The 19,341-nt window shown below is 35.7% G+C and overlaps 1 protein-coding gene across 1 annotated transcript in view; it reads left to right on the forward strand.

Annotated features, from left to right (window-relative positions):
• Positions 1–19,341, forward strand: part of dnah5l (dynein, axonemal, heavy chain 5 like) — a 150,447-nt gene that overhangs the window by 85,918 nt on the left and 45,188 nt on the right. Inside the window, exons 56-59 of the mRNA XM_088643938.1 lie at positions 394–548; positions 1,718–2,382; positions 2,635–2,915; positions 10,855–11,070. Coding sequence (XP_088500064.1) covers positions 394–548; positions 1,718–2,382; positions 2,635–2,915; positions 10,855–11,070 — 1,317 coding nt within the window. The remainder of the gene's footprint in view (positions 1–393; positions 549–1,717; positions 2,383–2,634; positions 2,916–10,854; positions 11,071–19,341) is intronic.

Here is a 19,341-nt window from a genome sequence, read left to right on the forward strand (position 1 = left end):
GACCAAACATACTGTACAGTATGTAATGAGAGAAATTAATGCAGATAAAAATCCAGAAAAGATGTAAAATATTAAATTATATTCTGTACCTTTGTCTATACTCATTGTAATCTATTTATTATCGCGACATTCATTCATATGACAACAGAAATGGAAATTTCTGTTTTGTGAGATGTTTTGTATATAATGCAATAAATCGTTTTAAAAGTTTACATGTGAAACTAATTCACATTTAAGAGCAAAGTAACATTTTCAATGGTCATGGCTTGCACAGTCCATTTGCTATAGTGAGACAACCCAGTACTTTGAAAAAGAAATCTGAAGCTATACCTGGGCAGTCTGCAGTGATTTACTGGCTCAGCCTACAGTCAGCCATTCTGTTTGTTTTGGCAGGACGCCATGATACATCTGGTGAAGATCTCTCGAATCATCTGCACCCCACAGGGGAATGCTTTGCTGGTGGGAGTGGGAGGGTCAGGAAAGCAGAGCTTAACCCGATTGGCTTCCTTTATTGCTGGATATGAAATCTTCCAAATAACTCTGACAAGGTAAATCAAAACATCTGGTAAGCAAAGATAACCGTGGTTGCTTTGTCAGAGAGAAAGACCTCCCGACATGCGAGGCTGAACGTTGAGGTGTGTCCCAAATTAAAATTAATATGCACATAAAACATTTGATAGATTTATGTGAAAAATAATCGATATTGATAGCACACTATGTTAAGTATTACCTGTTAAGCAATTGTTATTATTATTATTATTATTATTATTATTATTATTATTATTAACATGTAGACCTGTAAGGTTTTGGTTCTACCTGAAAATAATTTTAAAAAACCTAAAGAATTGATTACAATTGATTAAAGAATTGAAATAATTTACTTGTTATTTAGTTTTACACAAAAATATCTTAAAATGATGATTGAACTATTCCTTTAAGTCAGTGCATTTCAAAAGGCAGGTATTGCACAAAGACTCTATGAAATGTTTTGTTTGTGACTGTACACTATATTCACTCATTAATGTCTTTATGTCTTTGATGTCTGTCATTATGCAAATGTGAAACATTGTGATCGAATTTGACTATCATGCACCATAAAAGTCATACAGTATCTAGGAATCATGGAGCACATACAGTATGATTTAATCATTTTATATGTGTTGTTATTATTTTTACTATTAATAATCATGTGATTTTCAAAACTATTTGCTGAGCCGTGCTTAATTTGAAGCAAAAGAGATAGATGGGAATGATGGATTCTGATTATGGATTTATGGGTATTTATGGGTACAGTATGTTGTCTTTACCTTTTACCACACCATCTTTTCTTACTTGATGATCCAAACTGTGACAACCCACCTAAGTAAAAAAAAAAGAAAAAAACAAACCAAGCTCTAATTTGTCCCATCTTTATTTAACCTGAGCACGGGTTTTTGTTGTCATCACTTATGCTCAATTAACTCATCAATTAACTCATCCCTTCTGAAGCCAACTGTGAAATGTAGTTTTTCACTCTTTTTTTTTTAAACAGGGAAAGTAGCAGAGGGTATGGATTGTACCATATCCTAGAGTAATAACAGACATTGCCTACAGCCATATCCCAGATTTTGTCCAAAAGCTTAAAACATTCCCACAGTACAACATCTACAGAATGCAATAAATTATTTCTGGTAATTCTTAAAGGAATCCCCTTTGTCTTGTTTTCCTATGTTTGAAGGACGTACAACACAAGTAACTTAATGGACGACCTGAAGCACCTGTACCGAACAGCTGGACAGAAGGGGAAAGGCATCACCTTCATCTTCACGGACAATGAGATCAAAGACGAATCCTTCCTAGAGTACATGAACAATGTGCTAGCATCTGGCGAGGTATCCAACCTCTTTGCACGAGATGAGGTGGATGAAATCACTCAGGACCTCATTCCTGTTATGAAGAAAGAATATCCCAGGCGGCCTCCCACTGCCGAGAACCTCTATGACTACTTTCTGTCCCGTGTGCGTAGCAACTTGCATGTGGTCCTCTGCTTCTCGCCTGTGGGGGAGAAATTCCGCACGAGGGCACTCAAGTTCCCTGGCCTCATCTCTGGCTGCACAATGGACTGGTTCCAGCGCTGGCCCCGTGATGCTCTTGTGGCTGTGGCCCAGCACTTTCTGGCCTCCTATAAGATTGAATGCTCGGCAGAGGTGAAACAGAGTGTAGTGGGCTCCATGGGCAGCTTCCAGGACCTGGTGGCAGAGAAGTGTGTAGAATACTTTGAGCGTTTCCGCCGACAGACCTATGTCACTCCCAAGTCCTACTTATCCTTCATAGAAGGCTATAAGATCATCTACACTGAGAAGATCGCCCATGTTGGAATGCTTGCCGACCGCATGAAAACAGGTGGGATGAAGCTTTTCTTGAATTTTCTCTATAACCCCAATTTCTTTTGCATGAGGAGAGCAGAAAGCAATAGCTATCTAACCTACTGTCTGACAGCAATGATACTATAGCAGTAAGTCAACAATGAACTACACTAACACAGAGTTAATACCTTTTCTGGTAAAATAGTAAAATGTGGTTGGTCTTAATTGGTTCTTAATTGCTTAATTGCTTAATTGAAATTCAGATTGTGAGCACTTTTTCTCGCCCTAGGCCTTGCAAAGCTGATGGAAGCAGAGGTGTCAGTCAGTCAATTGTCAAAGGAGTTGGCTGTGAAGGAAAAGGACCTAGAAGTGGCTTCCAAGAAAGCAGATGGGGTCCTGCAAGAGGTGACAGTCAAAGCCCAGGCAGCAGAGCAGGTCAAAATGCAGGTGCAGAAGGTGAAGGACAAGGCCCAGGCCATTGTGGATGAAATTGAAGCAGACAAAGCTGTGGCAGAGACCAAATTGGAGGCAGCCAAGCCTGCGCTGGCTGGGGCTGAAGCAGCACTTCAGGTGAGTTTCCAATAGAGGAAGCCTCTCGTTTCATAGGGGTGTGATGATGAGGGTGCTAACCATAATGATCATTGATATTTTTGCCAACAATATCAAGACAAAGGTCCTGGTTTATCATGACCTGTTAACAGAAGGAGCTAAAAAAGGTTAAACACTTCAGTCAACAGTCTGACTAAATCTCAAGAAAGCTCACAGACAGTGCAGATGATACACAAATGTATGCAAAATAACACACAACATCATGTGAAGTAATTGAGCGAATCATTCTACAACATTAAAAAAACATATGGTCCTGTACAAAAAGGATAAAATGCTTTATGAGGAAGTTCAAATTATAATATAATTAGGTTCATCGCATAATTACTCACTTTTTGTTTTATTGACTGTCACACAAAATGCAGGGTTGATAGTCTTTTGCTTCTAATGAGCTGCATCTAAAAAAATTAGTGTTGCTCATTTTGGAGAGCCATACTCTATTTGTCCTGAAAATTACTCTTGGGGGAAGGTGGTCTTTGAATTGCTATTGAACACACCTGAGAAGGAAGTACAAAACATGCTCTCTGGGCTACACAGTCACTGTTGGTCCTGATTGTACTAGTGTGTATTTGCTGATGCACTATATAGTAGATCTGAAAGCTTGTTTACACAACACAGATGGCTGCCAGACACCATCTGCAAGTTACTGTATGTGAAACCATTTATAGCATCAATGATGAACTTTGTTGTAGCTACAGTATGCACCTTAAATCATCAAAGCAACAGCAGTAGAAGGTGACATAAATCGAGAATAGAAAACAAGAAACAACCTTATTGTAATAGCAACTGAAATAATTGGTGTATTTTTGCAGCATTAAAACAGCAAAAGAACAGTAAAGAATTAACTCAAGTGTTTCAAAGGTTAACATGGAAAAGCTTTAGATAATGAATGGAAAATGGCTGATGTACAGTATTAAATTAATATTTTACTCAGGTGTTTACAAAGAAATAAAGCAACACTCTCAGCTGTGAAAACACAAAATTCTGTATAAAATCATACTGTATAAGCGTAAAAAAGTAAGTTTTACAAGTTCTATAAGCCTAAAGAATCAGTAGGGTCTGTAGGGCTAATTGTGCTTAAAGAAATGGAAAATGTAATTCATAGAGGCCATTAGTAGAAATGTCCTAACAGCTTCTCAAGACAAGGGTCCCCATTGACTAGAAATCACTAATGTGCTGTAGCACCCATCCATTAAAAGGTTGACAAAGGAAACCAAGTAATTAAAGACCAATACGTAAGTCCTGGTTTCATTACATGTATGCTTATGAAACAATTAGAATTAAATTTACAGGATCATTTGTAAGGCAATAGGACTTTACAATGTAGTCAGCATGGAAAAGGTGAGGTCTTAGCATAGGGTTCTTTGAATAAACAGCATTAGTAATGAATACAAGCATAGCATAGGATGTGCTTATTGTGTCTGTGAACCTTCATGAGGTCATCCATTTGCCTATTTATCTGCTCAGGTGACTTCTCATCCTGAGCAAGGGTCATTCATCTGTGGAACTGTCTTATTCTGCTGTGGAACTAGGCAGTGGATCTGTGAGACATAAGGTGAATCTGTGTGCTGGGCAAGAGAGAGAAAAACATGGAAGCTTCAGGCAGTGTGGAGTGGTAGCAGGCTAGGCACACAGGCAGGATCTGTATCCAAACTAGTGAAGGTTGAAATCAGGAAGACACTGTAGGGAAGCACAAAGGGAATCCTAGACAAGGTCCAGAAACAAGCCAAGTCCATAACAACAGCGATGGGGAAATCCAAGAGTTGAGGTCGGGGACAAAGGAAATGCAAAGCTAGAAAGATGAAATTCAGAGCACATGCTAGAGAACAGACTCTGTTCCAGAGCCCCAAGAATTCTGAGAGCATAACTTAAATTTCTGTATCACCTGTGGTGAACATGGTGTAATTGCCCACAGGTGATACAGGTTTCCTGTCAAAACATTGCAACATTTTCCATGGCAACTGGCCCAGAGAGACAGGTGAGAGGTGTAGCCAGCAGCCATGGAAACACTAGCTCACTTTGTAGAGTTCCAGCCTGACAGGAACACTGCAAAACGGGTATGGTTCCTGGGCATATATTGTATATACTGTACAGTGGGTATATACTGCATAAAACAAAAAAATGAAGAGAAAACTTGGTCTTACAGTATATGCTGAAGGTGTGAGGTTAAGCATCCTTGAACAGAAAATATTTGTGTTATATCACACAACTTAAATTTGGATAAGTTTGAATAGCAGAATACTTTATACTATACATGTTTAAGTGACATTGTAGAAGTCCAAAGTAATGTAATGAACATGTTTTTTTGAGAAAAAAAAATAGCTTAAAATAAACCAAACAGCTTCAAAATTCTTATGTGGTATCATACCTAAATCTATATGAAGCACAGCAAAACAGGGAGGTCACTGTAAAGATTTAATAAATCAATTTCTATAATGAATAAACACAAATGTTGGAAGTGTAAAGAAAATTGTTTGATTGACAGGACAAAGGTGGTTAAGTTTTTTTTTTTGTTACATCAAAGATTGACTGCTTCGGTAGTATGACCTTTTGGATGACAACTGTTAAAGTTACCAGCCACAGTTAAAATCACAGTATGCCATCACTCTAGTGGAATCAGCCATCTGGAGCATACTACACAAAAGACTAATGCACAAAATAAACATTACTGCAAGGACTGGAGAAGAAAATGTTGCTTACCATGGTCTAAAAATTAAAACTAATCTTTTATAGTCTTAGTAAAATAATATGTTCTCCTCCAGTACTTGTTTTCTCCGTAATCTACTTTACCTACTGTAACTGAACAAGAGGTCAAACTTGCACTGTTTTTGAACATCCAGTAATAAAAAAAAAACACATAAATTCTGTTTCTATTATAGAGACATTTCTAAATCTGAACCTGTGTATTTTACAATGCATTTCACTTTAGTAACAAGCCAGGGATTCCTGTCAGTTAGTGATTAAAGTGTTCTTTAATGTTTTATTCATGCTCTCAACACATGGATGCTGTCATCTGAAGCATATAATTCTCATACTTCCAAAAATAAAAGTTATAGCATATAATTATGTGGAGCACTGTTCTCAGGGAAAACAATATGATTTGATTTTTGTAGGTCCCCCTTAGTGAATATACCTGCACTTTTTTTTTCTTTCAAGAGAATTTTGAAATGTTTTTATAACGAAGATTTTGTTAGTATGCTAGGATGACAAATACAGTATATTGTTTGTTTCTAAAACCACAACAGGTTCATTCTCAGGAAAATATAAAGCAGAATTATCTCTTCAAAAAGGCATTGTAGTTAATTATTGTTGTTACTGCTGGTATAATTATCACATCATAGTTTTCCAATTTTTATGTTTTTTTATCATATTCTGCTTCAATGTTTTGAATTTGAATAGCATTCCTAAAACTTTAAGCTATCCGAATGTTGCAGGTGTGTCACATTGCACATCATAGTGACAAACAAAATTACCCTCTTTTGGGATTTTCAAAGCTATTTACTCTTGTTCTAGAGCAGATTTAGCTCCTAGTTTGCTGAAACAAGTATGAAGATGTCAATCAAGCTTGAGACTAGTTATGGTAGACAAAAAGAAAAAGTAGTTTTTCATATAATCAAAAATTAAATTGAGAGGGAAGATTTTTCATTTCTGGCATATAACCAAAGTAAATACTGTATCTTTGTAAAAATGGAAAGCATGGACCTTTTGTAAAAATGAATGTTTTCTATACAGTATGTACCCCTTAGTTTTGTTTTAACCATACAGATAATTCATGCTTGACTTTATGTTACCTTGACCCGTCACTGTTGATTTTAAGCAAGTCATAGTGTACAGAACATAATAAAACACAGTATACTAATTAACACATCTCTCCATGACACATGCAAACCATTAAAAATATTAATTTAATTTAAAAAATTAAAAGATGCAAAAGTTTTCTCATTTGGTGATGCATCAATGCAGTATTTTCATGGAGTGTGCATGGACATGCATTTAAATACAAATGCAATGCCTGTACAAGGAAAAAAATACATTAAAAAATTCTTGAAAAATGCCCGTAGCTTGATTTTGACTTATAGTTGTGATTAATATCAAGGGACTAAAACTACTTTAAAGTAGACTGGACTAACTTCAAATGTCTGTTCATGTGTGTGGGAATACCATAGCAAGTATTATGAGGATTTGAGGTTGAAGGTTGTGAAAAGATGTTTCCTTGCCAAAAGCTAGAAAGTTAACCTTAGTTCTAGCTGTTGCTAGCCTAAGGTAGATTGTATTATTCATTGTCATTGATAGTAGCTGCTGTTTTTCTTCCACTCCCCCCTTTCCCAATTGCATCACACCTTGCTGATACGAGTTCTTCCTGCCTGAAGGAGAGCAAATTAAATTGGCAGCTTTTCATTCTGCAAGTGCACAGCAGTTTCCCAGTTGGTTTGTTAATATGACTAGAAAAGCCGCCTAATGCCAGATTCCTTTCCCCTGCACTGAGAGGCTACTTTCATTGTTTTCCTAGTATACTGTATAGTTTTCTGGTTAAGTTTTTCCTATAAAAGTCCCTGTAATGTATTTGGCCAAGTCTAGTTCATTTGGTAGCTAATTGATCCAAGGATCTCATCAAATGGTATCTAGAAAGAAGCTACAGCTTAGACTTCAAGAACATACATGGGTAGCTTATTCAATACTCCCACAACACTTTGGATAAAGAAATGCCTTCTGCATTTACTGTAGTTTGAAGTGCTCTTCCATGAAGTTTCCGCTTGTGTCTTTTGTTTTGTTTGTCACTGCTCATTACTTCAGGTCTTCATAGTGGACTTTGATGTGGTGTGTCTGTGTGAATGCTGGTCAGATATCCTTCCCCTTAAAGCAAAGACATCCTGCGAAGATGTGATGGAACTGCTTGATGGTCCTGCATTTGGGATTTCGGTGCAGACCCCCAAATGGTTTCCATCTTTTTATTTAAGCATGGATGCCATGAAATTTCACAAAATGTTGCCACAATGCCAAGAATTATCCTAACATTAATTGCCCATAGAGCTATGGAGCTTTCCTTCACTTGTTTCAATGGAGGAATTTGTTTAATATAATATTCAATATTTGATCCCAAGATAAAGTAAACAAACATAAAATGCACATGGCCTGTGAATAGATTTTTACCCAGTAATGCAAAACTAATTTCAGTCATTTATTACAATAGATCATTTTTTTAGTCTTCTTATAACTTATAAAGTGTGTTTACTTTATTCCAGAAATTATGGTCAAAAGCTTGACTTCTGAAATTAATACAAAAATTGTAATTCATTTTTATGGGAGATTAGATTGTTACTTACCCCTGATGGAATGATATTGTGTAGGGTGTAGATCTTCCTGAGCCCTGTGCTTCAAAGACGTTTGACTTTCAGATAATGGATGGCTTGTTAGATAATATCATTATTCCTGACATCCTAATAATAATTACATTTGCTAAATATTGTTTAGCTTCTTTTGTGCTCTTCCTACATGCTGTCAAAAAAGCCTCCAGAAACTATCAACTTAAATGTGTGGAAGAAATTAAAATGTAGCATTCATTAAAACAGCAAAGCTTGTGAATCCCAAGACATGGCATCTCACATATGCTATAACCTGCAGTGCAATTAATACTTTATGATTTATTTAGATGTTGTTTGTACAGCATGACAAAGTACTGCTCACAAAATACAGTTTCTGGCTGCGTATACTTCTGCTGTAGGGAAATATCTTTACAATTTTATGTTTTAGTTTTAAGATTAAATTAAAGTAGGGAAGAGTATGTGCAAAAATAAACATGAAAGTAATAATTAACCTATAACAAAGCTACTTTAGTGTATTATAAATATTATATTATTAATGTGTCACTTTTATAGTAAATTTAATAATAGGATACTGTTATACATGTATACAGTAGGCTTGATGATCACATACAGTAGTAAGAAAAGCAGTCATGTTAAAGAGAATAATTGTAAAAGAATGCAGTCTACCATTAGGGGGCAGGCATGAATTGTATAGGACATGCTGTGTAGTGTCCCTGCTTACTTTACTCCATACACGAAAAGCTTTCATGTTATCTTGCTTGCTGAAAATCTAACTTCATTTTGTAACACTAGTTTAAGCAATGAATCACATTCCTCAAGGCATTTAACACAACATCACTAATTTCTAGAGCTTCCTGACTGCTGTCCAGACAGAGTAATAAAATGTAGTAGCATGTAGTTGAAATTCAATTTCTCAGTATTACTGTATGCTCCTAATTGTTGCCTTTCCTGCTTTCTTAGGAAGTGAGTCATTTTGTTTATTCTGCATAGCTCTTATTTGACGTATTTGAAAAACAACTGACCACAAAATCGGTTAGATTGCACTCCCATGTAACGCTCTGTCTTGGCTAAATCTGAGCTCAGTTTATGAATAAAGAACTGGAATATCTGCCTGGACTGAATATCTAGCATTGCTGCTACCAGAAGAAGGCATAGAAATTAGCCATTTATAATGTTTAATGAAGCACCACATCCCATAGTTAATCAAACGTGCAATTTATTTATGGAATTTAACATCAAAATTTGAATCATAATACAGTTATATTTTATTATATTACAGTAATATGGCATTAGGGTGACTCATCCATTAAGGATGTTAGCTCTGTCTGTGTTTTCTGCATTGCCACAGTGAGAAACAAGTATCCCACCCCCTTAATTTCCTTTAGTTTTTTAAACACACAGTTAGACTTTATTTTAAAAATGGTAGAGAATAGAGTTCTCTGGTGGATTTTGAGCTAAATATTGGGACTGGACTAATGTAGACAACACATGCCAACCAACAAGGTCATCATTTAGAAAAGGTCTGCATGTCCTTCCTGATGCCTTACTGTGTAAGTTAATGCCTTCTAACGTGATCAGGGTATGTATATGCTGCATTTTTAAAATGAGACAATGTGAATTATTCTATCGCATGTCTGAAATAAAATATTCTGATGTCAGTGAGCATTATAAAAAAGAAAAGGTGATTTGATTGGCCCAGCGTGAGCAGCATTGTTTTCAAAGTCTATCTTGGCACCTCAAATATCAGTAGTATGCTGCAGTGCTTTATGAAATATGCTATTGTATTTTCTGAGCCGTTAAGCTCTTTTTAGTCTTCTCTTGACGTACAATCCATAGAAGATCATTGCAGCGAAGAGCAATACACAAATAGGCAGCAGCTGATTATCATGAACCAAATCCATGCATATCTCAGTTGGAAGTGCATGTGTTCTTTCAGAAGAATTTGAACCAGTCATCATCCCCACTGCCTGTCCTGATTACTAGGCCTGGTCATTCCTGCCATCTTAACATTCTATGATAGTGATGACAAACCAAAGTACAGCAGGTTTTACCATTCTCTTTGACGAAGCCTTGGGAGGAAAAACTGCAGAATGATCAAATAAATCTTGATGTCTTCAGTTGGCCATTACTAGCATAACTGATCTGCCTGGCAGTGCTGTGAATGATTTCTTTGTCCACATAGCTTTCTGGTTTTCTTTTCATCTGAGCCCTCTTTTAATTTCTGCAATGAATAAATTATTAGTTTTTCTTCTAAGCCTGTAAAAACGTAGAAGTGCTTTGGGGGTTTAATTCCATTTTCATGAGACTTGATCCCATCCTGTAGATGCTACAGTGAAGAAAAGACCTCTTTTACAGTATATTCATTGGCTTAGTGTCTTCCACTGGATTCACTTTAGAGTCAATCCTTGTCCTAATATACTGTATAAAAACAGTTGTACCTGAATTACTCAGACATATGAAAACATACATTGGAAGCATATACAGTATGTATATACTGTAAGTGTCCGATATTTCCTGATTTGACTACGGGACACATATTTGTCAGTGAACTAACACAGTCGGCCCTTCATCTCTTGTAGACTATCAAGCCAGCGGACATTGCCACTGTAAGGAAACTGGGAAAGCCCCCCCACCTGATCATGCGCATCATGGACTGCGTCCTCCTGCTGTTCCAGAGGAGGGTGGACCCTGTGACCATGGACCCAGAGAGACCCTGCCTGCGGCCTTCCTGGAGCGAAGCCCTCAAGCTCATGAACAACTCTGGGTTCCTTAGCATGCTACTCACTTTCCAAAAGGTATCTGCAAGCAGCCATTTAATGTTCATTACCTAGCACAGTACTGAGCCTCATTAGTGCAGAAAATGATGTAGTAATGACACGGAGCATAAAACTAATACAAAATGATTTATGTGCAGGGATAAGGGGTAGCGGGAGTGAAGAGGAGGACTGCAGTCAGTGTGTGCAAGGCAGCAGCAGATAACTGGGTTTGTGAGTGCAGTCTCAACAGGGGAGTTCTGAAGAGGTGACAGAAGGTGGTGAGAGATAGCGCAGCCTTTATGATTGTTGGTAGCTGGATCATCCACAGCTGGGCAGAGGAGATGATTGGAAAAGAGCAGAGAGCAGAAGAAAGAGGAGGGAATGATGGGGGGGGGTGTAGTAAAAGACACCTTTCCTTAATAATGGGAGAAAGGGATTAAAAGTCCAACCCATTGAAAATGTGTTATACTCATGGACTTGTCAAACTGAAGACTTACAAGCTCCCCACTGATACAGTATGAGGAACACCTTGGTAACTTATTCTGTCATCTCAAAATATTGAATGACAGCAGAATATATATATGATTTTAAAACTGTTTTAGTTAAACATTAATTTCTGATAGTTGATAAGGTTTAAGAAAAGTGCTGGCAGCTCATATGTCTTTACTGAATAAAGTTTTTCACCATGTGAGGTGATAAAAATAAGAGATACAGCAGAGACAAAATAAAACCATTCAGCCTAAAATAATATGATGATCTAGGGGACACTATCAGTGGTGTGTATTAAGTTGTTTTAGTTTATTTCCAGTAGTTTAAGTGAAAGGCAAATAAATGTTTTTCTATTTGATTAGGGATGTACTGTACTTGACCGCACTGCTCTGACGAAAACACTCTTGAGATTTAACACTCAACATTTGGCCTGACTGTGCAGCCATCTGAAAAGATGCCAGTTTGTGTAGTAATTTAATCAAGAGAAAACAAAGGGTTATTAGGGAGATGAAGATAAAAAATGCAAAGAGAGCACACATGGACAACGGATATTAATGTTGATGTTTTCACTTACCTAGATTAATTAATTTAATAGCTAACTGAGAACACCAAACCAGGAAATTGATCTTATTCAATGCAGCTTCGTACTTTGAGTCAAGAATTTTTATTCGCATGAAATGGCGTTCCCTTTGCATGTACTGTACTTACAGAAGCATATTAATTCAACTGCAGTCATGCATATTTTAAACGTTTAATGGCAAAATGAAAGACAATTGCACAGTCAAGTCACCAGCGGAACTCGCTCAGTAGAAAATCTATAAACTTTATTAGTTACACATTTTAACATCAGACATTTCCACCAAGCATTCAGCCTTATCAGAAATAATACAACATTTATGAATGAAAATGATTTTCAAAAGTTTGACAGTGAGCTTCTTCAGTTGTTTCATCTAGCATTTTTATTAAGTTTAAATTTAAAAACAGATGACAGGAAACACGTTGTCTCACAGAGCTTATCCTTGGTCTATAGTGTTAAGTACTTTGAATCCCCTAGAGGCAGGCAGCTATTTATCCAGCAGGCTTCACTAGAACAATTGCTAAAGTGCAGTAGATTGCTTAATTATACAAATCTGGTCATGGGGTCCAGGACGAACCCTAAGAACTATTTCACACCACCAGTCCCATGTACTATATACTGTATGTCTGAAAATAGCAGATTCATATAGTTTAATATGGTGCTGTTTTAATAACATTTTATACTAGATTTTCTTGTGATTTGCTTGTACAAATGTATTGAATTACTAAATCATCCAAAAAACTACAGTAGAAACTATAAAACATCTTTCCATAACTAAGTTCTAGAATATGTGGTAAGCAAAGTACACACTTTTCCATTTCACTTCCATTGATTAAGAAAATTCTAGTTTTTCTACTTTTTTTAAAATGCTTGCTTAAAGTAGCAAATAAAAAAATGTAAGAGGTTACAAAAAAAGAGAATCACAAACAGTATATATAAGATATACTCTACTGTATATTACATTCACTAAATATGAACACCACAATCAGGAGGTTATAAACTTAACTTAGCTCAAATATGCCTTGAGGAAAATCCCACAAAAACAATTTTCATCAAGATTTCAAGGTAAACCTTATTTTCCCAAATATACCACCTAGCTTATGTTCAGTATAACAACTGGCTTCTTCAAATGGACTCAAAGACTCAACAATCTTAACCAGTCTTCTGAATTGTTTTTTTTTCTGTGATGATTTCCATCTCTCGGGATTTTGTCAGTATTCGTTTCAATATTAAGGCATACTGTACATAATGAAATAGTAAGCATGCACTTGTTCGAGGACTGATTCCATTAGCTTATTTTCTTTCATGTACAGCATTTTGTGCTCTTTTTACCCTGCTCCTTAACTTCTCCTATTCAGTATTAGTGTCACTCACAGACTTTCCAGTGAGTTCCTGAAATCCATGTCAATGTAATTTACCCTTCCTTAAAAAAAACCCAACAAAACATGTAAATATTAGTTATCACTTCAAAGTGAAAAGAAGTGAAGCAGTCTGGAAGCCCAGTGGGAGTAGGAACATCAGAAAATGTCACTAGCTGAGGTGTCACACAGCAGTTTAGTCTGCACATACAGTAGGCAGCAGCAACAACATTTGATGTGACTTGAAGGGGATATTTGCAATTCTGATATCATTAAAGCTGAGACTATTTCTTTGTCTGACATTTGTATCATGTGGTGAGAGCTAGAAAACGTTTGTGCTTTTTAACGCAGAAATTTCAGAACTTTTATCTGCTTTACACCTCAGAAGACTGACAATTAATCAGACTCTGATCAAAGAAGAGAATAGGACTCACTCCTGGATGCTCTCAAAGGCAAACAAACATATTTAATGAACTTTAGACTATCTGTATACAGCTGTGGGGGATATAACTCAGGTTAATGTCTAAAGGTCTTCACACTACTAGAAATTTGATACTTCAATTCAATGCAAAGCCAATATTATATTTGAACATATCACAACAAAAAATATTCAATAACCAATTTAAAACACATAAACACCTCACAATGAAATATAGGGCATGTGAAAGATACAGAAATAATTATAAAGGGATTTCTGTGATGCTACAATGTAATGGCAATGTGTTTTTACCAAGGTGGGTCTTGGACAAGGCATACAGTATGAACTGTATTACACTCTTTCAGTAGATCTTTCACAGTGCTCTCTGTTGTGGATATGGGATTAATTTGTAATCTTGGGATCTGGTATTGTACGAAAAAAGTTTTATTTAGTAAAATGTTAAATTATCAACGAGACAGCTGGCAATATCATATCAATGGTATAGTGGTAATTTCATATGGTTGGCTTTTTTCTGCTCATCACCTGCAAAACTGATTCTTGTTTCATGTAATGAAGTGGCTTCTGTTTTCTGTGAGGGGCAGTGGTCAGCCTTTGTGCTTGAAGCAAACGTTGAATGATAATTCGATATCTTTGAGGTGGTGGGACCGTAATCCCAGGATGGTCTGAATTTGGATCATGACTCATGAAAAGGCTTATCTGTATCTGGGACTGTGTGTGAAGGACTGTTTACTGTAACTGGAGCTATCACACCCATCTGTGAGAGGATTTCTCCAGTTATGTTTCATGTGTTTCAGAATGGAGGCCAATATTGGGAATTTTGCAATTTCTTAAATCTCCCAATTCCTCAACTTCAGTACATGTGCAGTAGTAAATAATATCCATATAGTAGCAATAATTCTACAAAATGCTTTAAACCTCATATCAATTCTTACTTTAATCTTCATCACATACCAAACTCAAAAATTCCCATTTGCATCTACCCCTTCAGTCTGATTCTCTCCATCTCTCTAATTTCCTCTCTCTATCAGTGTTATCCATTTACCTGCACTCAAAAACTCATAGTAATTACCAGACTAAAAATGAAATAAGACTTTGTGTCTTATCCATTCATAAGTGGTAGTAAATAAACAGTGATTCTTGCTATTTTTCCTTCTAGTGTATCACAATTTTTAACCTTAATTTATTAGTAGTATGGACTATCCTGGCATAGCTGCTATACAAAATAAAAAAAATCTAACACACTTTAGCTCCTGGTTTTCAAACAGCAAGTTAAAAATTGCCTTTCATGAAAGTAATGCAAGGTTGAAAAATTTTATTCTTGTTTTCCTTCAGCAATCAGAAAATCTAAATGGTTTTGAGGGGAAGGTTACATGATAGTTGTCTTCTTTCTGCAATCCATATTGTTATTCTAGGTCTTTCTACAAGAAACAAAACATGAAGACATCAAGACCCTAACCGATACTAAGCACTAAAAAGAACAAAATCCAGTTTCTATTCCAGAATATCTGCACTGCATTAGTGTTGAAAATATACTTACAACATTGTTATTATGTGGCGGGATCAGTGCTGGGACAATGTATTGGCAGTACTGTCCCTGAAGCTGTCCATTATTTACAGTAGTTCCTCTAGGAAATGAGCAAGGAAAACCCAAAAAAATAATGATGTCCTCTGAGAATCCAAATGTCATTGTGTGTTTCATATTGTCTTACAGAGCTCCTTAAAAACTCCTTGTGTGGAATTTGGAGTCCCAAAGTGCATTACGCAGGTTTAATATAATTATATAATTTTTTACAATATGAGCGGGGGCTTTATTTCTGAGGGATGAAGGAAGGGTCACTATTTTTGTTTGCGTGTAAGAAAACTTCAAATTTACACAGATAAAACAGTATACTCCTGAAAACTACCTTTGTGAATAACAAAAAATGTAAATACATCCAGTGCCTGAAATCCCTGATCATAGTAGAAGCTTGAGCCTCAAAACCAAAGTAGTTATAGTTTATCTAAACAGAAATTCCATTATATTCTGTTTTTCTGTTTTTTTTTCAACTGTACAATTTATTACTGTTAAATTAAATTCATTTTTAATTTGTCAATTGCATAGTACACAATATTCTTCTTCTTTTCCCTCTTCTTATTATTCTTTTTATTGTTGTTTTTATTTCTATTGTTGTAATTTGAATTTGGATTAATCAGAATAAACTTACATTAGTTAAATGTCCATAACAAATGCTGTAATGTTTGCATAGTTGTGGAAATGCAGACAAACTTGTGTATTTATTATGAAGAAAAGTAAAAATTAAACAAAATAATTAATCTCCTTCATAGTAAGGTTTCATATACAAATTATGCATATTCATTAAAACAAAGCAGGGAATTTTTTAAAACAGAACTACCAACAGTTTAAAATTAATGCCAATTCATGATGAAAAAAGAAACAATAACATGGGGACATATCTGGCTGTAATTTAACCAGATTGGAGAATTACTTTCTCTTTTCTAAGGGGGCTTGAGTGCTGATGTCAGAAACATTCACAAGCTCTTGTTGGGCTTTTGAATTAACAACCAACTCCAATTTCCCTTGGGATGATATTACCTTTGTCTGTGTAAAACAATACCCCCTGGGAGTCACCAACCAGAAGATCATTTATAAGGAATAAAATCAAAGTCATAGTTCTACCCTTGGGGAACCTCAAGGCGTACAGTTAGAAAATTAGATCCCTTCATTATTTTACCAAATCAGCAATTTTCAAACAAACATGATCTAATTCCATCTCTGTTTAGCACTACAAAATGTAATGCTCTCTTGCATATATATATGGCTTCCTCTAACTGTTTTGTTACAATTTTAAAAAATAAACAAATGTAGACGTTATCGATTGAACTCAAATTTGATTGTTCAACAGCATCCCCTTCTTACGCCAATTAAATCTGATCTGGATTTCTGAAACCAGGAGAGAATGTCTTTGTTCTTCTGAAATCCTGTTTTTTAATATTAGGCATTTTCTTCAATTTCCAACTTCATTTTCTTAGCCGTATTTTATACCAAGGTTTGACATCTACTTACATGTATATATATACTGTAATGTATATTGTATACAGTATGATATCCCAGGAGCCATAATCTTCAAGATCTATCACCGTTTATACAGTATGTATGCTTTGAACCACTGTGGAACTATATTAAGGATTATCTGACAGATAATGCCATTTTAGCACATCATTATAATACTGTACTAGGAAACATTTCATTTTAACACACAGACTTTAAATCTATAATGAGTAGATTTCATTGTAAATCCATTTTTTCCTTTGTTTCTATAATTTCATCCAGTACTATATACTGAATGCTGTAAATATACAGCAGTATTGAAAGGTGTTCCTTAGCTTCTATAAGGAACACCATTCAGTGTTTTCATCAGAAAGCAGGAGGTCACAATGAATTATGGGAAATGTGAATGTTAATTATTACCTCAATGTTTAATGAACCATACAGAATGAACATCCAGTTGTGTACTGCATATAATAAGCCAAAGTTAGCAGCTATGGACAGCTGTTTTGCCCTTATTAAAGCTTATCTGTACAGCACAGCTATGTGTTGAACATAGAGATTAAAATGGGGAACTGCATTAGTATACTGTACAAGCTACAAAGGAAGGAAAAGACCTTATTTCCTTTCTGACATAGCATCTCTCCCTCTTTACCCCATATTCCTGAAGAAGGCTCCATTGTTTTTGTTTCTTTTTTCCTGTATTTATACTGTTTAGTTCAAGTAAGTCAATACAGTTATAATGTATTACTGTATTTACAGTTATACTGTTTTCTACATATACTGTTTATATGTAGAAAACAAAGAGCAGGTTGTAATCCTTTGATTGGTAAGTTTACATCTCTCCCTGCTACGCTTCATCTAATCTTGGTTGTAACTGCTGTGAAACACATCAGAGAAGTTCACGTATCCATGTAGATCTGTGTTTTATTGGAGAGTTATGCAGTATGATAATATGCTGTTTCACTTTTGACTGAGCTGCAGTCCACAGTGGCAATGACCGAGAAATACTGTATGCCTCTAATTGTCCAGTTCAACTAAGCCTGAGAAAAGGCAGTTATAAAATGATAAATGATGTAGAGGTCTTATAAGGCACCATATTATTCCCCATGGACTTTCAGCACGTGTGTGCTTATAACGCTTCGAAGATGTGTATTGAATTTTTAGTTGACATTTTTTCAATGCATTCACTTTGAACGTCTGTACTTTGTGGGTGGATGGGGGCGATTGGCATTTTTAAAATGTCAAACATTTTAAGCGTGGTTTTACATGAATAAGGACAGATCAATCTATAAAAAACAGATGTGTGAACATCCACAGTCACTTGAGTATTGGGGTCCAAAATTAAAAGGTACACTTGTTGAAATGTAAAAGAATTTGCTGTTAGCTGTTTTATTTTTAGAACCAAAATTTATCATGAAAGATGAGATTTTGAAATAAAACAAATCAGCTGATGAAACATTTAAAGCAAACTACTGTATAGTTATGAGTGTGTCTTACCATCTCCCCTGTTACCCCATTATGATTACCTGATGTGGAGAGAGGCATAAAACAGAAGCAATAGGTTAGGGAGCTAGGGCTACAGAATGTGCGAGTTTCAAAATGAAATGTCTTTTTTGTGTCCCTGTTGGACCAATTTCTATTACATTCATGATGAGGTACCTTGTGTGTTTACGTGCTTTATTTCTAGAATTTCCTGGTATTGTAGATCTGTAGTGCATTGCCAGAAGAAATAAAATGATAAACTGGATGGGAAAGCACGGTTGTCATAGGTTAATAACCACCTTTGAAATGAGTTGTTGTATGACATACTCACATAGTTCAAGTTTTATGTGAAGAACAATAATTAGGGTACAATAAGGTACAAATCTAACTTGCTGTTCTAGCTGATTTGTTCATTGTGTAAAAAATATCAAAACATCCCAATAAAGGCACACTGACAATGTGCTGTTCAAACATCATTATAGAAGCATTCGCAGCCTTGAAATATAACTTGATCAAACGTGATGTAAACTGGCTTTTGTTCAGTTAGTGTATGTATGTGTTGAGGATATTTACACAATGTAAAGTTCCTATGGTAACACTTACTCGTGACAGCAAGGTTACTAGTAATACAACAGACGATAGAGTAAAATAGCTTTCATTTCTGAGAATATATTTAAAGGCAAAGGTTCATGCAAGTTCTTTAAATATAAAAGTTCAATGATTTGTGATTATTCTGCAGGTCCACTGAATCATACATTAACCTACAGTATAACCATACACATACAGTATGTATACTGTATGTACATGTAACAGTAAAGACATTAAACTAGGGATTTTGTAGAGTTTAAAAATTCTACAAATTTTTATGATTTTAATGTGACTTATGTTCCATACAACAGCAAGTTATTGTAATATT

Source organism: Lepisosteus platostomus, chromosome 8, assembly GCF_059453375.1.
Source record: "Lepisosteus platostomus isolate fLepPlt1 chromosome 8, fLepPlt1.hap1, whole genome shotgun sequence".
Taxonomy (NCBI): Eukaryota; Metazoa; Chordata; class Actinopteri; order Semionotiformes; family Lepisosteidae; genus Lepisosteus; species Lepisosteus platostomus.